Source organism: Brassica napus, chromosome A7 (genome assembly GCF_020379485.1).
Source record: "Brassica napus cultivar Da-Ae chromosome A7, Da-Ae, whole genome shotgun sequence".
In the NCBI taxonomy this organism is placed as follows: Eukaryota; Viridiplantae; Streptophyta; class Magnoliopsida; order Brassicales; family Brassicaceae; genus Brassica; species Brassica napus.
Window position 1 is genome coordinate 12249012 of NC_063440.1, and position 18334 is coordinate 12267345.

General features: G+C 34.3%; 2 protein-coding genes across 2 annotated transcripts; both read left to right on the plus strand.

Moving 5' to 3' along the window:
* The first annotated feature begins 3618 nt into the window (after nucleotides 1–3618).
* LOC106358167 (probable sulfate transporter 3.3) lies at nucleotides 3619–9425 on the plus strand. The gene is made up of 11 exons (XM_013797918.3): nucleotides 3619–3968; nucleotides 4125–4173; nucleotides 4259–4466; nucleotides 5171–5342; nucleotides 5453–5518; nucleotides 5609–5722; nucleotides 5810–5926; nucleotides 7989–8593; nucleotides 8755–8840; nucleotides 8952–9028; nucleotides 9107–9425. The coding sequence occupies exons 1-11, from the start codon at nucleotides 3720–3722 to the stop codon at nucleotides 9257–9259; spliced, it is 1896 nt and encodes a 631-aa protein (XP_013653372.1). The 5' UTR covers nucleotides 3619–3719; the 3' UTR covers nucleotides 9260–9425.
* A 3276-nt stretch (nucleotides 9426–12701) lies between these two features.
* Nucleotides 12702–15878, plus strand: LOC106358169 (auxin efflux carrier component 7). Its single transcript, XM_013797919.3, has 5 exons — nucleotides 12702–14436; nucleotides 14542–14627; nucleotides 15016–15173; nucleotides 15246–15322; nucleotides 15417–15878. The coding sequence occupies exons 1-5, from the start codon at nucleotides 13019–13021 to the stop codon at nucleotides 15481–15483; spliced, it is 1806 nt and encodes a 601-aa protein (XP_013653373.2). The 5' UTR covers nucleotides 12702–13018; the 3' UTR covers nucleotides 15484–15878.
* The last annotated feature ends 2456 nt before the right edge of the window (nucleotides 15879–18334 follow it).

The following is an 18334-nucleotide window of genomic DNA, read 5'->3' on the forward strand; positions in this document are numbered from 1 at the left end:
GTTCTTTGCATGCCCATACTCTTATACGGTTTGGCATGGACTGGCAAATCGCATCATGGGTTCTCATACTGATCCGAACTGGCAGCTCACACTAGACTACATGGAGGGGCTTCGAGATGGGTCAATGGATACTATTCTTATCAAAATGTTGTTTCAAACAACTATTTATCATATCTGGAGGGAACGGAATGCGCGGAGGCACCACACTAGTTGGATGACAGCAGAAGCTATGAGCAAGACAGTAGACAAAGCGATAAGGAATCGCATTTCATCGCTTAAGTACAAAGCAGGGCATAAGCTTGAGGGGCTTATGCGACGGTGGTTCACTCACACTATGTAGTCTTGCAGCTCTTCTATCTTTTTTACCTTATTTTAGTCTATACTTAGTCCAACATAGTTTAGCAAAGTAGTTACTAAAACTCTTATTCTTTGTAAATGTTAGTTCCCATAAAGGATGAATAAATTTGAAATTTCATCAAAAAAAAAAAGAAATAAAATACAATGAAACTTTCAAAATAAAATCCCTTTGCAAATTATTTTTTCAAATTTTCCCAAACATATAATACCAAAAAAAACTTATATTTAAATGTTAAATATAGTAAGTACAAAAGCATGAATGGTTGATATAGTGCAGAGAATCAAAGATATCTATGACTGCGATGACGAAGACTCGGATTCAGGATTGGAATCGGATCTGGCTATAAATGAAGGCCAAGTTTATGAATGAAGAGGAGTTAACATGCTATATTAAGATTATGAAAACAATATAATATATTTTAATATTTACAAACAAAAACAAAACCAAAAATATATATTAAAAATAGGAAAATACAAAAACAAAATAAACTTGTATGTGTCTTGTGATTTATATATTCACAAAATTAAAAAATTATATGAAATTAATATAGAATAGACATATGATATAATAAGTCTATGTAATATTGTTATTCTAACATTAAACAAAAGATTTAGTAAAAATATATGTCCATTTAAAATTTAAATATATTATGTTCAGAAAAAAATCTATGTTTGTATGTAAATTAAAATTTTGAATAAACATTATTTTAAGATATAAAAGTGATTAAAATTAGAGGGAAATGTGAAAAGGGTAAAATTGCAATTAATATAAAAATATAAAGAATAGTGTATGTGATAGTTACTTATCTAGTTTAAGTTTTTTTGATGGTTATACAATACAAATTCTCTACTAGTTAAAGTTCTAATACCCTTAACATATATTTGTATTGCATATACTAAAATTATTTTGTAGTGGTTTAGTGGTTACATGAGTTTATTATGGTTGTTGACCTGAGATACCAAAATTCGAGTTATTCAACTCCAAATTCAATGATGCTTTGACCATATATATATATATATATATATATATATATATATATATATATATATATATATATATATCTACAAATTCTAAAGATTTGTATGGATTTCGATTGAAGATCCACTGACAGATAATTAGAAGAAGAAAAACAACGGTAAATGTTATTTACATCGATATAATATCCATTTTAAATTTGAGCTTTAATATCGATTAATTTAAACAAATGTTTTCAATTTTTTAATAATATTGTTAATAACTAATTTGGGAGAAGGATTTTGAAAACTCTTTAAATAGATAATATATTTGATATATCCGATATTTATTTTACTTATAATTTTTTTAATCAACCCAAACAGAATTGAACTAAAATTTGAATCAATTTATTGTTTTATCAGTCGGTTAAACCTAATTAACCGAACCAAAACTGAAAACAATTAACCTAGTTTGGTTTCATTTGAAAACTTTGAATTAGGAATTGCATGCCTAATATATGACTGAATCTACACCAGTGCTCACTTTTTATTCCACCATTTTTTATATGGACCCAGTGATAATTAGTAGGTCTATAAACCTCCAGTTTGGATTATAACTTATCAAAAACAGTTTGGTATATTGACTCAATTTGTACAATGGAACCACATTGTGACCAAATTGCATTGATTAATTAGTTCATCTTACCATTTTAATTTGTGTCCCGGCATAAAAAGAAACTCCTTAAATAATGTTTTGATTAATTAATTTAATTCTATTAGAGCTAAGCCCACCATAGAAACCAAACTATCTTTAGTTAGGATTCACTCATTACTCTGACAAAATCGTTTGGTTCGCAATAATTATGTCTAAGAGTCATTTATATTCATATAGCCGTCTGGACTTATTTCAAATATGCAGGTTAAGGTTGTATATATTTTTCGTCCATATTATCAATATTGATAGGTTTGGTTGGAATTTCTTCTATTTCTTTTACGAGTTTGGTTAGATTCATGTTAAATGGATATTTCAGTTTGGTCGTTTCTTTCACCGGAAACAAGGTTGATTAAAATGATATAAACTTGATCTGATTCACACGAAAAGATAAACTTCAAGTATCATGTCAAGCTATTAATTCGCATATCATTTCCTTATTAGTTAAACTAGTAAGGTAATTAAACTATTTTAATTTTCTGGCCATGAAACTGTGAACTATCATCTTAACATGCAAATTATTTTCAATTAGATTGATACAAGTACAGTAGAGCTTAATTGTGGATAATATACTCTGAAAAGTGAAAGCCAGAAGATATTCTTATGTCAAGTGAAACCTACTATATATAGTAATATATATTTGTATGATCAGGACATGTGAAAAGCTTAATGTTTCTGTTACATGACATTTGTAAATTGTAAGACCAGTCCTGATCAAATTCGCAGTGAAAAAAGTTCTAATTCCATCTTGAATGATTATAGATCACCACGAGTTAACTGAATGGATGAATCTTGGTGTCATGGTTTTCAACCATAGTATGATTTAAATCGATTACATTAGATAATTATTAACGCAATATCAAAACACTGTATCCATAAGCATCCAACCAAAAAAAAAGTTTAAAGCATCTAACAAATATTCGATAGATATTAATATTTTTTTAATATATAGTGTGGGCTCGACTCATTGACCCAAAGACGATAAGTCTAAACGCTCATCAACCTTTTTTCTTTGTCCGGATTAATGTGACAATTCCTAGTTGGCTAGTTGGTCGTCTCTCTGTTTTTTTTGGTAAAAAAAAATGATTTCACCTTTTTGTCGGAAACCCAAAAATTATAAATAGTCATTTCCTTCATGAATTGAACTCGGATTGCGGTAGTTACAACTAATTCTTTTACCACTAGGCCAACTCAACGTTGGTTCATCTTTCTGTTTGTTAGCCTTTATACATTATTGCGTATTACTCAAGTTATAGAGATGAACATACTGCTTATTTTTTTTCTTACGTGCTATAGTTTTCTTGTTATTTTGTTATCTTTCATATCATTAGGTCTGTATTGTAATTTTTTGTACATGCATTATTACATACTGCTGATTTTTTTGTACATGCATTATATGAATAAAAATATTTCTTTTGTATTCGATCGAAGCAGAATTGTTGAAGATTTGGACTATATACCACCAAAAATTACCAGTGTAAATAATAAATAAACCCTAAACAAAACAACAGTACGTGTAAGTTTTCAAAAATAATTATTTCTTTTGAAATACCCAAAAAGTGGCCAACCTTACCATTATAAAATGTTAAAGACCGACCCGAAACAACAATACTCGTGGTTCCTACTTACATTATCAAATATCAACAAAGAGCCAGGAAAGAAAACATAACACGAAGAGTAACATATATATAATCTAATGGAGGTTCACAAGGTGGTTGCTCCGCCGCATAGGAGCACGGCGGCAAAGCTGAAGACAAGACTGAAGGAGACTTTCTTCCCTGACGATCCTTTAAGACAGTTTAAAGGACAACCAAACCGTACCAAACTCATAAGAGCCGCTCAATACATTTTCCCAATTCTCCAGTGGTGTCCTGAGTACAGCTTCAGACTCCTCAAATCCGACGTCGTTTCTGGTCTCACCATCGCCAGTTTAGCTATTCCTCAGGTACATAGTACGTTTTCCAGCGAGAGAATTTTGCAAAATCCGACGATGACCCATTTCATCTTCTGACTAACCACGAGTAACACTTCAATTAAAATCCTTGATATTTTCTCCAAAACTGAAGTTTCTTTCTTTCTTTTTGGTATTTTTAAAAAACAGGGGATAAGTTACGCAAAGCTAGCTAACTTGCCTCCAATCGTTGGTCTATGTAAGAATCTGAAGTGAAATTGTATCGAATTATTCTTTGTTAGTAGTTAATGTAAATATACACACGTGTGTGTTGATGTATGTAGACTCGAGCTTTGTGCCACCATTGGTATATGCGGTGCTGGGAAGCTCAAGAGATCTAGCGGTGGGACCAGTCTCCATAGCTTCGTTGATCTTAGGATCCATGCTAAGGCAACAAGTATCTCCCGTAGACAATCCTCTTCTCTTTTTACAGCTCGCTTTTTCTTCGACCTTCTTTGCTGGTCTCTTTCAAGCCTCTCTTGGAATCCTCAGGTTACAAATATATTCTGTATGTCTATATCTAATATCTGCGTAGGTATCTATTATATTCATAAAGGCTTGTTAGCTTTGCATGAACCAGTTGTATCTGTTGACTGTTGGTTCTGTTGGACGCATGTGTTCAGAGGTCAATATTTTGGGCCTGAGCTAGGCTTTACCATCAATCTATAGGGTTATATATATATATATGTTTGTTTGATTTGATTTAACCAATAAAAGAAATTGACATGATCTTTTGTTTTACATGCATTTAAATACTCTGTTATTTTTAGTTATATATTTACCATAAAATTCATTACTAAAATTAACTTCAAATATTCAAATTCACTAAAATTAAACTACATTAATAAAAATGTTTGTCATGTTAAATGAAATAAAATTTTGCTTGTGTCTAAATGAAATATTCTCTTGAATTTTTTTAATTCTATAATTGTTTGGGTACGTATATCCCTCTATTTCCTTCTATAAGACGTATTACGTAAATATCCAGAGAAGAAATACTAATTTTTACTCCTCTTCACATTATCATTAACGAAAAACAATTCAACCAGTAGAAGATACATTGAAGAATACAAATAATCATAATAAAACTAAATTTTACGTATAAATTTTACAGAAAAAATCCATATAGTGAAAACAAAGAAAAATCTCTATATAATTGGTGGAGTATTATTTGATTTTTATATTTGAATATGCAGGCTGGGATTTATAATAGACTTTCTATCAAAAGCAACCCTAATAGGGTTTATGGCGGGAGCAGCCATAATAGTATCATTGCAACAGCTAAAGGCTCTACTTGGGATAACTCATTTCACTAAGCAAATGGGTGTAGTCCCTGTTCTATCCTCTGTTTTCCACCACACCAACGAGGTTTCTCTCTTCTTTATCCTTCTTCTTCCTCTGTTTTATTCACTTTTATTTACAATTTGATATTTTATTTATTGTTATTGTAATATATAATATTCAATGGTATTGTGCAGTGGTCATGGCAAACAATTGTGATGGGAGTTTGCTTCTTGCTGTTCTTGCTCGCCACACGTCACCTCGTATGTTTACGTCACTCTCACTATTAGTTACCAAATATAGTATTAGTAAGTCAAAATAGTAGTAATGATCAAAAAGGAAATTGAATGCAGAGCATGAAGAAGCCAAAGCTGTTCTGGGTCTCAGCTGGAGCTCCGCTTCTTTCAGTTATCGTCTCTACGCTTCTCGTCTTTGTTTTCAGAGCAGATCGTCACGGAATCAGCGTCGTAAGCTTCCCTTTTCCTTTATACATAACCAATCCTCTCTTTTCTTGGGCATAATTTATTAATTTTTTTCATTTGGTGGACGTTTAGATTGGAAAACTACAAGAAGGTTTGAACCCACCGTCTTGGAACATGCTTCAGTTTCACGGAAGTCATCTCGGACTTGTTGCCAAAACAGGACTTATCACCGGAATTGTCTCCCTCACTGTAAAGTTTCTAAATCTCAGTTTTATCTCATATGCTCTTGATTGCTTACTTAGTTTGCGTGTACATTTGCTTGTCATCCAACAAGGTTTGATCTTACATGGCATTGACTCAGTGCAGTCCCAATATATTTTGTGGCCTAAAGCATAATTAAATGAGACAATGTGTAGAATATCCCCAATTAAGGTCCAAATTTGTTGAATGCCCATAATTATGGATAATCCAAAAATAAGTAACTTTTTAACACTATGCGGACAAAAATGCCCTTATACTTTGTCGAAAACAAGTAACTCTAGATCTATCAGCTAAATATTTATATAGCAGGTAACAATCTACATACCAACTAACATATCCGCTAACAATTTCAGTATCATCTAACAATCTATGTATCAAACAAATGTATCGACTAACAAATCATATATCAGTTAATGAAACTATTAACAATTAATTAATTATCTATTAAATAGCTCTAAATCTATTTGTAACAGCTAACACTTCATGTATCAATTAAAAATCCATTAAAATCTAAATAATAGCAGGTAAGTAATAAAATACCTACTAACATATATATTATCTAAAAGTTGATTGTGATTCGAAATTGGAAACATTAGAATTGAGGTGAGATAATAAGGTTAGCATTATGGGTGTCAAAAGAATCAGAATAAAAAAATAAAGATTTGTGTTGAATTAGAAGATGATTTGAAGAATTTGTACGAGAGATAAAGAGATTAGAACACATAAAAGGGAGAAGAGAGAGAGATAGAGATAAGAGTATTATAGTCATTAAAAATATTAAAAAGAAACAAGTTTATATGACAAATTACATGGGTTTCTCGGTGCATCTACGCCAATTACTCTAATTAAATAGTGGCTTATGATATTTAATGATATTTTTATCAACATACTATATATAATATAACAATATTTTATTTCTAAGAGAAACATATTTTGTTGACAAAAAAAAAAAGAGAAACATATTTTTGTTTAGTCCTGCATAAAAAATTTAGATGAATAGTAGACTATTACTTGATATTGTACTTATATTGTTTAGAGTTTTTAACAAATAATAAATCACATTTAGTAGTTTCTTGAACCATTATTTTTTTTTTGTTAAAAGGTTTTAGAGAAAAATATTTTTGAACCATTACATTCTAACATTAGTTTCTTTCTCACATACACCTTCAATCACATTACATTTTTCTTTACTTTCTATAATTTCATATGCAATGATGGAGATTAGAAAACCCCCAATGATAACAAATGGTTATAAATAGCAAAGATAATAGAAACAAAAGAAATAACAAATCAGTTGTCCAAAACAAAAGATAAATACAATGTGAACATAAAATAAAAATAGAGACATTGAAAAGTATAAGAAAAATCACAATACAGAAAAGAAAATACTTAAACTAAAAAGTCAAAACCAATATTTTTAACCACTCAACTATATTTATATTTTGAAAATGTGGCCTTAAAAATTATAATTTTTTTTGTGGCCTGAAGCTCTTGCTTCATCAGCCTTATGGAAAGCACGGGCCTGCATTGACTGTTTACTTGGCATTTACTTTGCATGTTAAACATGGCCGAATTTGAGGCCACATATATTTCTCAAGAATTTTTATAAAAAAAGTTTTCCCATAATTTAGAGACATATGTTTATGTATAGAATCTACAAAAATTTTGGAGGTCAAAGCCAATGTTTCGTTGGCATTGGCTGAAATACAGCCATACATGTTAATTATTATGGTCTTAATCAGGACAGGTCTGAAGTTTGAGGGATATAAGCAATCTTGTAAAGATGTTAGATAATTTTTTTAAACAAATTTTGAGAACTTATGTTTATTTAAATTAATTCTAAAAAATTAGGGGTCATAGGTAAACTGTTTTATTTGAATATGCCCAGGACCGGTTCTGGTGTTAATCGTTTTTAACTTCAAAACTTTTCTTTGGAGTTTGCATGTAAAACATTGTTCACTTTAACAGCTAATATCAACTTAAACGTTAAAATTAACTTAATTAAGTCGGTCTTCTTTTTTGCCTTTGTCTATATATTTAAATCGTACAGGAAGGAATCGCGGTGGGAAGAACATTCGCAGCGCTAAAGAATTACCACGTAGACGGAAACAAAGAGATGATTGCCATAGGTCTAATGAACGTAGTAGGCTCCGCCACTTCCTGCTACGTTACAACCGGAGCTTTCTCTAGATCAGCAGTTAACAACAACGCCGGATGTAAAACCGCGGTTTCAAACATCGTCATGTCGGTCACGGTTATGGTTACACTCCTCTTCCTAATGCCACTATTTGAATACACTCCCAACGTGGTCCTCGGTGCCATCATTGTGACCGCGGTCATCGGTCTCATCGACCTTCCTGCGGCTCGTCATATATGGAGGATTGATAAGTTCGATTTCTTGGTGATGCTATGTGCCTTCTTTGGTGTCATTTTCCTATCCGTACAACAGGGTCTAGCTATTGCGGTGGGACTATCATTGTTCAAGTTATTGATGCAAGTAACGAGGCCGAAGACGGTTATTATGGGAAATATTCCGGGGACAGATATATACAGGAATCTTCATCACTACAAAGAAGCACGAAGGATCCCAGGAGTTCTTGTCTTAAGCATAGAATCTGCCGTCAATTTTGCCAATTCGAACTACCTCACTGAAAGGTTAGTTATATAAACTATGTTTTTCTACATTTAATTGTAACGGCTATGTCCCAACCAGTTGAGCTACCATTATGGGTCAAATGAACCACATTTCTTAATAGCTATGTCGTTCTTATTGATAATATTTGTACTAACATTTTCTTCATCTGGATTGTGTATAGAACATCTCGTTGGATCGAAGATTCCGAAGAAGAGGAAGCTCAGGAGAAACATTCCAGCCTTCAGTTCTTAATTCTTGAAATGTCAGGTTAGTCTTAATCAAACCGATCTATTTTAACCATATCATCATATCCTAAGATATATAAACAAAAACTTGAGTTTCCTAGCTAATTATGCTTAATTACTACATATGTTAAAGCTGTGAGTGGGGTGGACACAAACGGAGTTTCATTCTTTAAGGAGTTGAAGAAAACAACTGCGAAGAAGAACATTGAGGTAAAGTTGTTCTGCGGTTTTTCTCACGTAACCAAGAAAACGTAATTAGTTTTTAATCGTAACTGGATATTTGTGCAGCTTGTGTTTGTGAACCCATTAAGTGAAGTGATGGAGAAGCTACAAAGAGCTGACGAAGAAGAAGAGTTCATGAGGCCTGAGTTTCTCTTCTTGACTGTTGCCGAGGCCGTTGCGTCACTCTCTCTTAAAGGCCCATCACTCAATAATGTTTGACTAGTCTTTTTTTGTCGGTCCAATAATGTTTTCGGCCGATGGTTAAAGTTTTCCTTTTTTTCATCTTTTTATTCAGTACAGTGTAATGTTACGTTCCTCTCTCTTTCTCCACTATTGATTTTGGTCAAGAATCTCAAGATGTATGTTTTAGTATGAGCTTTTGCTATTTTGGAGAATGGAGTGTACTTAGCCGGTGGTGAGTCTGGTGACATTGAGGATTAACCCATCATACTAATCAACTCTCGTCTCCTGTTAAGTTTCAAAAAACATTCTGACTTTTTTTTTAATGAATGAAACATTGCGACTTTCAACTAAACAATTCCTAGAAAGCTTTAACACCTTATAGTACTATGATTTAATGTAAAGAGGGTGGCCTAGAAGTTCAAGACAATTCCTTGGAAGTGCATAGGACGTCATGATTAACCGCTCGCTTTTATAAAAATAATTGAACAAGGCATTAAAACGTCTAGAATTCAATTTTGATCAACTAAGTCTGGCAAATGAGGCCTGCACGCCATTGCTTTAGCATTTTTTTTTTTTTTTTTTGTTGGTCGAACCATTGCTTTAGCATTTTATATTAATAGATCACTCATTAATCACATGTTTAAATCACCACTAAGGCAATACTCATCAATAACACTTTTTCAAATAGTATAAATCTAAGTTTTGCTTAACCCGGTTTCTTAGCCAAGATTGTTAATTCATGATTTGACACTTTTTTTTTATATTTTTCGGTTAAGAAACGGTTCTTATATATTTTATTTAAGAGACTGTTCTTAACTTTTCTTAGTTAAAATTTAAGAAAAACTAAAAACCGTTTATTATCTAAAGGTAAGAACCCCATTTAAGAGATTGAGGTTAGTCATGGTCTTATCAGCTTATATAGTTATATAAGAGAGAAAAAATACATAGTTATTATTTGACTTGAGTCAATTTAGTACACCTCTTTTCTTTGTTGATCTTTTTGTTTTAGTTCGGAGAAAAGGTTCAGTAAACTTTTCATACGAGTCCCTCAGAAAATATCACAGAAATACAAAAAAAAATATATAATCTCAATTTATTGCAAGATTTCCTCTCCAATCTAGAAAATAACGAGTAAATGTTTATCTCATTATAAAAAGGGGACGGGGAAATGTTTGATGGGGGGCTATTGTTTTGTTGTATTTGGTTTCCTCTTGGGCATATCACTTGTTTGATGGACTTAGTTATGTCATCATTATATCATTATATTAACATATTATCATCATCAGCTGAGTTCAACATCTGCTTGACATTTTCTGTTTATATTTCGGCTTACGTTTGATGTACTTTCTGGGCCAAATGCTCAGTGACATCCTATCCCACAATGAGAACTTGGCCTTTGGTCCATATCACAAGCCAGATATATGACCAAGTCACTATAGCCTAAACAAATTTCGACATGCATTTACGTTTGAATATTAAAATATCATGTTTTTGTCAACATTAAAATATAGTCAGAACTTTTTGTTTTTTTTACATCGAAAGCTCCATATTTTATTAAGAAGTTATCGAGAGGATGGCCTCAGGAGCCATCCAGCGTGGTAGCTGAGGGTTTACATGGGAAAAAGAGAATCCTCGAGTCCGAGCTTCTTTTGCAAGACGGTCAGCTCGGAAGTTAAGAGAACGGGGAATAAAAGATATAGAGAAAAACGTAAACATAGAACGAATGAGGTGGAACTCATCAAATTCGGCCAACATAGATGGCCAGTTGTCTTCTTCTTCTTCAAGTAGCTTGACTAGCTGAAGACAGTCTGTCTTGAAGTTCATTGTGCAATGATCCAACTGGATAGAAGATTTCATAGCCCACAGAAGAGTTTGGAACTCTGCATGTAGGGGGGTGAGGACTCGGTTACTAGCAAATGAACCATAAGTCTTCATCCCATCTTCGTTAGTTAGAACCATTCCTCCGCCAAAAAGTTTATCATCCTTGTGCCAGGAGGCGTCGAGCGTGCAGTTGGGGACTGGAACGTGAGGTGCCGACGTCAAGCGGGGAGGGTCGTCCGGTGCTTCGTCGTGCGATTGCTCAAAGGTCTGTGCAGTGTACCAGCTCTCCGCTTCTGCTTGTGCAAGCTGGACAGTTTCTAAGGGGGAGACGTCCTTACCATTGAAGGCTTTGTCGTTGCGTGCTTTCCATATGTACCATAATAGCCAATGTATTTTTGCGCTAATAGAATCTGGAATTGCATAGATGTTTGTGCGCCATATGACATGATTCAGATTACTATAAATCGAGCTACACGGGAATATCCCCGGAGAGTGCGGAATATCTGCTAGAGCCCAAGTTTGGATCGATGGTGGACACTCGAAGAGCAGGTGATTGGGCGTTTCTTCTTCTGAACCACAGCGAGGGCAGTGTCGCTCGGTGCCACAGTGGCGTTCCACGAGCGAGTTGCATACCGGGAGGCAGTTGGAGATAGATTGCCAGATGAAGTGCTGAACAATTTAAAAGCATTATTGGTAGCTTTAAACAATTTGAACTCAATTTCAAACATGTAACAATTTATTTTAAATAACATTATACATGATGTCAAGAAGAAAAATACAAATAATCGAAAGTTTAAAATAATCAAATTATATAAGTAACACGTTTGGCTAAATGAGTGATTTTCATAAACAAGCTCTAACACTCGACCATAGCCCTGGGCATTCAGGTATTCGGATAAGAACCATTCGGTTCCAAGTATATCGAATAAATCATTTTTATACCCAATAAGTACTTATGAGATATTGGTTCGATTTCGGTTCGGTCTCGGTTCGGTTTTGAATATCCGTTTAATATATGAATCAAATATATATATATATATATACAAAATATATTAGTTAACGTGTTAATTTAAGTAGTCTAGTGGTTACACACTTGCATATTCGTCAATCTAACTAGAGTTAGAGTCATTAAAGTGCTAATTTTATAATATTTACTGTATTTTAATATAAAATACAATATATATATATATATATATATATAAGTACATAAAAGATTATGTTGTCTAGTGGTAACAATGTTCTCACTCTTCATGTCCAACCCAGGTTTGAAGTGAAGTTGATGATATTTTACCTTATAATAAAAAGCTGAATTTTTTTTTTTGGATATTCATGTACCCATTCGGTTCGGTTATTCGGATATAGAAATATAAGAACCATTCGGATATTTTAGAGTTTCCGTCCAGTTTTGGTTTCAGGTAATTCGGTTTGGTTTCGGTTTGGTTTTTCGGTTCTGTTTTTTTTTGCCCAAGGCTAGTCGACTAGTAAAAATTTACACAAATCTCCATTCTAAAATGTCATTAAAATTTTAAAACAAATTCATAACTCCTCCTACATAGCCTATTTCAAACAAAATCCGCAACCATATACTATTAAATGAATCTTATGTGATACTCTTTTTCTTTATAGTTTCCTTCAAAAAAAATTGAGCAGAAATTAGGGAAAAGTGTAGATAAAAAAGCATAAATGTAAAGAACAAGTAAAATATAAAATAAAAATCTGAGCTTATAGTATAGGTCGTCATGTGTGTTGTTGATGTATAAAGAGCTGTAAAGGGACGTCTTCTCTCGTAAAACAATAATCATCCAAACAACCTTCTTCTTCTCTCTCTCTCTCTCTGTCAAAGCTTTCGTCATCACAGAGTACAGAGAACTGACACTATTCTTTGACTTCAGACACTCACTTCCCTTCCCTAACTAAAACAGTTTCCCACACTTCAAGAATCACACTTTCACCACTCCTCCTCCGGCGATAACCATGATCACCTGGCACGACCTCTACACTGTCCTCACGGCGGTGATCCCACTCTACGTCGCCATGATCCTCGCATACGGCTCCGTCCGGTGGTGGAAAATCTTCTCGCCGGACCAATGCTCCGGAATAAACCGCTTCGTCGCGATATTCGCCGTCCCTCTCCTCTCCTTCCACTTCATCTCCACCAACAACCCTTACGCCATGAACCTCCGCTTCATCGCCGCCGACACGCTCCAGAAGCTGATCATGCTCTCCCTCCTCACCCTCTGGGCCAACTTCACTCGCGCGGGCAGCCTCGAGTGGAGCATCACCATCTTCTCCCTCTCCACGCTCCCCAACACGCTCGTCATGGGCATCCCTCTGCTGATCGCCATGTACGGCGAGTACTCCGGCTCCCTCATGGTGCAAGTCGTCGTTCTCCAGTGTATAATCTGGTACACGCTCCTCCTCTTCTTGTTCGAGTACAGAGGGGCCAAGATTCTGATCATGGAGCAGTTCCCGGAGACGGCCGCTTCGATAGTTTCTTTCAAAGTCGAGTCCGACGTCGTTTCGTTGGACGGGCATGATTTTCTTGAGACTGACGCTGAGGTTGGAGACGACGGGAAGTTACACGTCACGGTGAGGAAGTCGAACGCTTCCCGGAGATCTTTTTGCGGTCCGAATATGACTCCGCGTCCGTCGAATCTCACCGGAGCTGAGATTTATAGTCTCAGCACGACGCCGAGAGGTTCTAATTTTAACCACTCGGATTTTTACTCGGTGATGGGATTTTCCGGTGGCCGGCTCTCGAACTTCGGTCCGGCGGATATGTATTCTGTTCAGTCGTCGAGGGGGCCCACTCCGAGACCTTCGAATTTCGATGAGAGTTGTGGGATGGTTTCTTCTCCTAGATTCGGGTATTACCCGGGTCCAACCGGGTCGTACCCGGCTCCGAACCCGGAATTCTCCGCCGCTAGTAAAAGCCATCATACCGGAGGGAAGTCGAATAGTCATGATGCTAAGGAGCTTCATATGTTTGTGTGGGGATCCAACGGGTCACCCGTTTCGGATAGACCGGGTCTTCCACTATCCGGAGGATCTAATGAACAAGCGGGAATATCTGATCAAGGAGCGAAAGAGATCCGGATGTTAGTCTCTGATCCTCCAGAAGCTGCTCCGACTAATGGAGACTTTGGCGGCGAGGAAGAGTCAGGGAAGGTGAAGGAAGTGCCAAACGGGCTGCACAAGCTTCGGTGTAACTCCACGGCGGAGCTTAACCCTAAAGAAGCGGTGGAAACGGGTGAAACCGGACAGGGAAAACATATGCCGCCGACGAGTGTGATGACTCGGCTGATACTGATTATGGTGTGGAGGAAACTGATCAGGAACCCAAACACTTACTCTAGTCTCATTGGTCTAATTTGGGCTCTTGTGGCCTTCAGGTAACTAATCAAGAACCAATCAATACTAAAACTAAAATTTATTAGCATTATGAGATTATATAAACTAGTTGTGAACTTGTGATTGGATTATGATTATTATGAAAGGTGGAATGTGGCAATGCCTAAAATCATTCAAGGATCAATCTCAATTCTCTCTGATGCTGGTCTCGGTATGGCAATGTTCAGTTTAGGTAAGTCTTATCTTCTTTACTCTGTTTCTGTTCTTTTTTAGATTAATTACGCCAATCCACAGTCACAAACGCAACCGTACGGAAAGTTCGGTATATTTTTAAGATTTTTGGGGGTGACCTGTTATTGGATGGACCATCCGACATGTAGGGTCAATGATACGGCATCATATTATAGAACTGGTCGTTGTGGAAAGACATAGCTCGTGTTCTTTGATAGTTTTCGTGGTCCCCAATATTAAGTGGAAGTTGATTGGAGTTTACATTCATTTACATTTGACGTGTATGATATCATTATATATTGGATTTAGATTACACTTACATGATGTATGAAATCATCATTTATTATTTTGAGTGGAAACTAATTAATCGATTATGAAAAACAATGAAGGGTTGTTCATGGCGTTGCAACCTAAGTTAATAGCTTGCGGAAATTCTACAGCAACTTTTGCAATGGCGGTGAGGTTCTTGACTGGACCAGCAGTAATGGCCGTTGCAGCCATGGCTATTGGATTACGGGGAGATCTATTACGCGTGGCCATAGTTCAAGTAAATATATTTGATGTTGCTTATTTTATTATGACAAAACCACTAATGAGATCTTGTGGTAACTCTTTGTAGGCTGCATTGCCACAAGGAATCGTGCCATTTGTGTTTGCAAAAGAATACAATGTTCATCCGGCAATCTTAAGTACAGGGTAAGTATATTATATTGAACAAAGAGAAATTTTCATGCTTAATATAAGATTACTGACTAACATTGTTGATGTTTTATGTGGATTGAAATTGCAGGGTAATATTTGGAATGCTTATCGCACTACCGATCACACTTGTTTACTACATTCTACTCGGGCTATAAGCTCGGTAATGGTAAAGTTTTGATTCAGTCAAAACAAGATCGCTCCAAATTTAGTGGAACAAAACTAGAGAATGTCCAAGAGGTTTAGTAAAGTTAGTGACCAAGATGTGATTTGAGGATCCAAAGCCCCTTTCTTGTCAAAACTTTCCTATGGATTATTTGAGAAGAGACAAGCAACGGGAAACAAGGGCAACGAGACAAAAGCAACCAACAAAAGAAAAAATATATATAAAAGAGCCTGATGACATATTTGATTTTTGAATTCTCCTTTTACTGCCTGTGTCTTTTGAAGTAGGTAGGCATTGCGCTAGGATTAAAACGTTTCAGGTCTTTGTTACTGTACGCTGTGTTTTGTGGAAAGTGTGCTTTTGTATGTTATCACTTTTTTACTATGAGTCTACTCGGTCTGACAGTGAATTAAAGAAAATACACCAAACGAAAGATAATTTTGGTAGTAGACTTTTAGATAATGTTGAGAGCATTGGGAGTACACCACTTGAGAAACATCTAGTTACCATCCAACTCGAGCATTGATTTCTTAATTTTCCATGAGTGGGAAGAAATGGGTTAGGCGCTTTTGCACTTCAACCTTTTTGTGTCGTCGCTTCGTAACTTTGTGATGTAATTGGCAGTCACATACTCACATATATAGAGAAACAAAAAGGTTAATTAACATACAGAAAAAGTCAAAAGGAAAATAAAACGAAATTGAAAATGAAAACATATAAAAAGTAATTAAGAAAAATGTATAAAGCTGCTTCTTTTGCTTTTTATTTTGTAAAGTGCTTTACTGCTCTAATTGTTTGCTTATTCTTTTGTTCCCCTATTTTCTGGGTATATTATCAAATAGGTATAAGAAAACGATTGAAAATTACCCATTTTTAGGTAAATATGTTTAGATTGTATATTGCGGTGACCATTACTCCTTATATTGCGGTGAAGAAACTGACCCACGCTGTTTTTAAACTATATGAGCATGAATTTTCTTGATTCTATCAATTAATATTATGTTTTTCATAAAGGGTTTCGATTAATGTGATGTGTGCAGAAAAAAAATAAATTTAAAAAATTTGCGTATTAATCCAAATGTTTCTAACGTCATATGCGATTCATATTTGGTTTCAAAAAAAAAATGCGATTCATATTTTTAGTATATTTTAATTTCGTATTGATATATTTTCCGAAAAATAGAAACATATAATGGTAGGGAATACATATGACAGATAATTGATAGGTTTGAATATTGGTGCCGTCCGAAATGATGTAACCAATCTATAGATCTATTGAATTAGATGTCGAAGTAGAAGGGAACATACTCAACGCTTATCTTTCCCTTCTAGAAAATTGGAAAAGTCTTGCAACAAGTAATCAACAATCACGGATTAAACGTACCCAGCAATTGAAAAAGTAACAAACTTCTTTGGTGATCTCGAGATTAGTATATTCGTAATGTAGTAAAATTTTACGCAATCTTAAGACCAGCATACCTCGGATAAAGGCTGTAATGAACTCTGTGCACCATCAGTTTCATCGCGACGCGTAAGAAATTATTTCTTGTTATTATCGAATGCGATAGGGAATCAGAAATAGTCGTCACGTAAACGGATGGAAGAGAATTTTCTTAATGTCATAGGTTGACATATTAAAAGACTGATGCACCGATCATCTGTTTTGGATTAAGTATTGTTTCATTTTCCATTTTGGAAATAAGTCTAGTCTTGTGTAGTTTTTCAACATACATTTTCACATAATACACTTGAGTTTTTTTTTTGACAAAACATAATACACTTGAGTTCCATTGAATTTTCACATAATACACTTGACTTCAATTGGTGACCACATTTTAGAGAAAAAAAATGGTGAAATTCTAATTTTTCGACTTTTTTATCATTCGGGTTAAAACTTTTGTCAGATTGCAGACACATCACACATGTATCCTTATCCTATTCTATTTTTCTCATTTCCTCATGAAGAAAAAAGAATCATGTAAAAAAAATTCTTCTCCAATTTTGATGAGGAAAAGATTGAACATATTCATATATTTCTGTTTATTCAATTCTTCAATTAAATTTTGATTTATTATTTTATTTATATTCAGTTCAGTTAAATAGTCACTAATTGAAGCTTTCATTTAATATTGACATATGAAAATTTATTTCCTCTATTTACTCTAAAATATAGTTTAGAATAAAATATCTTCAATCCAACTATATTTTCACTTTATAATAGAATAAAAAATAGCTTTATTTTCTAAATAGAGTAATTCATTTTTTTATAATCACTCTATTTTCATTCTAAAATAGAATATAGAGTAGAGTCTAACTCTATTATAGAATTAATCTATTTTGGAAAAAAAAAGAGTAAACCATTGTAAATGGTTTTAGTCCAATAGTTTGAGTGAGAACTAACTAATGCTTCTACACTAAAAGTGTGATTGGTAAACACTATAATAAGTGGACGTAACTAGAATGAAGTAATTTAGGTAAAAGTTATAAAGGATAAAATTGAAAAGTTTGTGCAAGTATTTTTCACTTTAAAAGCAAATATAGAAAATACAATTATTTTACCTTAACTTATATAGTACCTAGAGTAACCGAATAAAACAGAGATAAAAAAAAATTTGTCCATGTGGCAGGTAGATTTACGGGCTAAAGCGCTATATATAACTTACAGTTATACCTTAGGAAATCCGAGTTTTAGATTTCAAAAAATGCAAATTATGTAAATTAATGAAAAAAATGTTTTTAAAAAGTCTTCAGTATGGTACAAATAAAACTGTTATGCCCGTTGTTTCAAGAGAAAAAGACTAGAATAGCACTAAACCAAGTTTTTGTTTCCAAAGTAGTACTCA